Here is a 1,248-nt window from a genome sequence, read left to right on the forward strand (position 1 = left end):
TGTGATTACCTGATGTCTTCCACCTGTCTCCCAACCCTTGTGCCTCTCGTTATCTTATTATCCATTGTATTTAGTGTCTGTGCTCCCCTTGTCTCTTGTCAAATCCTTTTGTTTGTTTGCCTGTTCCAGTTTGTTTGTTTGTTGGTTGGTTGGTTGGTTCCGGCCAGTGTGTGTTGCAGTCTCTGTGTCTCTGAGGTATCCATGCTCTCGGTCTGTGTTCCTGTTTTTGATGTTCTTTTTGGTGTTTGGATTTTGAACCTGTTTTTGGCACCTGTGGATTCATTTTGTATTTCCTGTTTTTTGTTGAATAAATCCTCACTGAGAACTCTCCTGCCTGCCTGCCTGTCTCTGCGTTTTGGTACTCTATTCACGACACGTCACAGTTTACTGCAATATAATAATAATGGTGAGGCGAAATCTGTTGTGGTGCAGATAATGTTACACTTCCTCCAAGACAGATGCCCTTTTGTCTGACTGACAGGATGGAGATTGTAGGCCCAACTGAGTTCAGGGAGGGGTTTTATTTTGTGTAAGTGTAAAATCTTTAAAATAAATAACAATGTTATAATTAAAAAGGATAAATAGGTTTATAATTGCAACAATTAAAACTTTAATTATTTTTGTTATTACAGAGGGAAAGTACCAATACAAAGGTACCGTTGCGGACCGGAACCGAATTTCAGGTACCGGAAACAATGTGAACGGTACCCAACCCATATTTGTGACCAGAGCTTAGGGCTGCCCAAGACGGTGGTGATTGGTTTAAGAAATGCAAATAACCCAGAGTGTTTTATTTGTCTCCTATTCTGGAATGTACTGTATATGTGGAGGAGCCAGACTCCGCAGCGCTGTGGAGATGGGTGCGAGACAGTCGTTAATGATGGTGGGCTCCTTTAATACTTAATCCTTTTAGGTACAGAATGAGGAAATGAGGTCAACCAGCCAGTAATGTTCAGAATTAATGGACTTCATATTCCAGCAACAGCTGAAATTAACCAGAAACTGACAAGAGATTATTTAAGGCACTCTCTTTACTCAGACATGTCTTTGTTTTGTCAGAAAGAAGAGCTTCAGGTGTATGAGAAGTACTGTCAGAATAAACCCCGCTCTGAAGTCCTCTGGAGACAGTGTGGAGACAGCCTCTTTTTTCAGGTAACACACGCACGCACGGACACGCACGCACACACACACACACACACACACACACACTTATGGTGCTGTTTATGATATTAAACTTAAGTATTTTGA

At 41.4% G+C, this 1,248-nt stretch overlaps 1 protein-coding gene across 1 annotated transcript in view; it reads left to right on the forward strand.

Moving 5' to 3' along the window:
* Window positions 1-1,248, forward strand: part of mcf2l2 (MCF.2 cell line derived transforming sequence-like 2) — a 356,499-nt gene that overhangs the window by 240,419 nt on the left and 114,832 nt on the right. Inside the window, exon 19 of the mRNA XM_032511616.1 lies at window positions 1,060-1,152. Within this exon, the coding sequence (XP_032367507.1) occupies window positions 1,060-1,152 (93 nt within the window). The remainder of the gene's footprint in view (window positions 1-1,059; window positions 1,153-1,248) is intronic.

The sequence above is a fragment of the Etheostoma spectabile genome, unplaced genomic scaffold (genome assembly GCF_008692095.1).
Source record: "Etheostoma spectabile isolate EspeVRDwgs_2016 unplaced genomic scaffold, UIUC_Espe_1.0 scaffold395, whole genome shotgun sequence".
NCBI classification, from domain to species: Eukaryota; Metazoa; Chordata; class Actinopteri; order Perciformes; family Percidae; genus Etheostoma; species Etheostoma spectabile.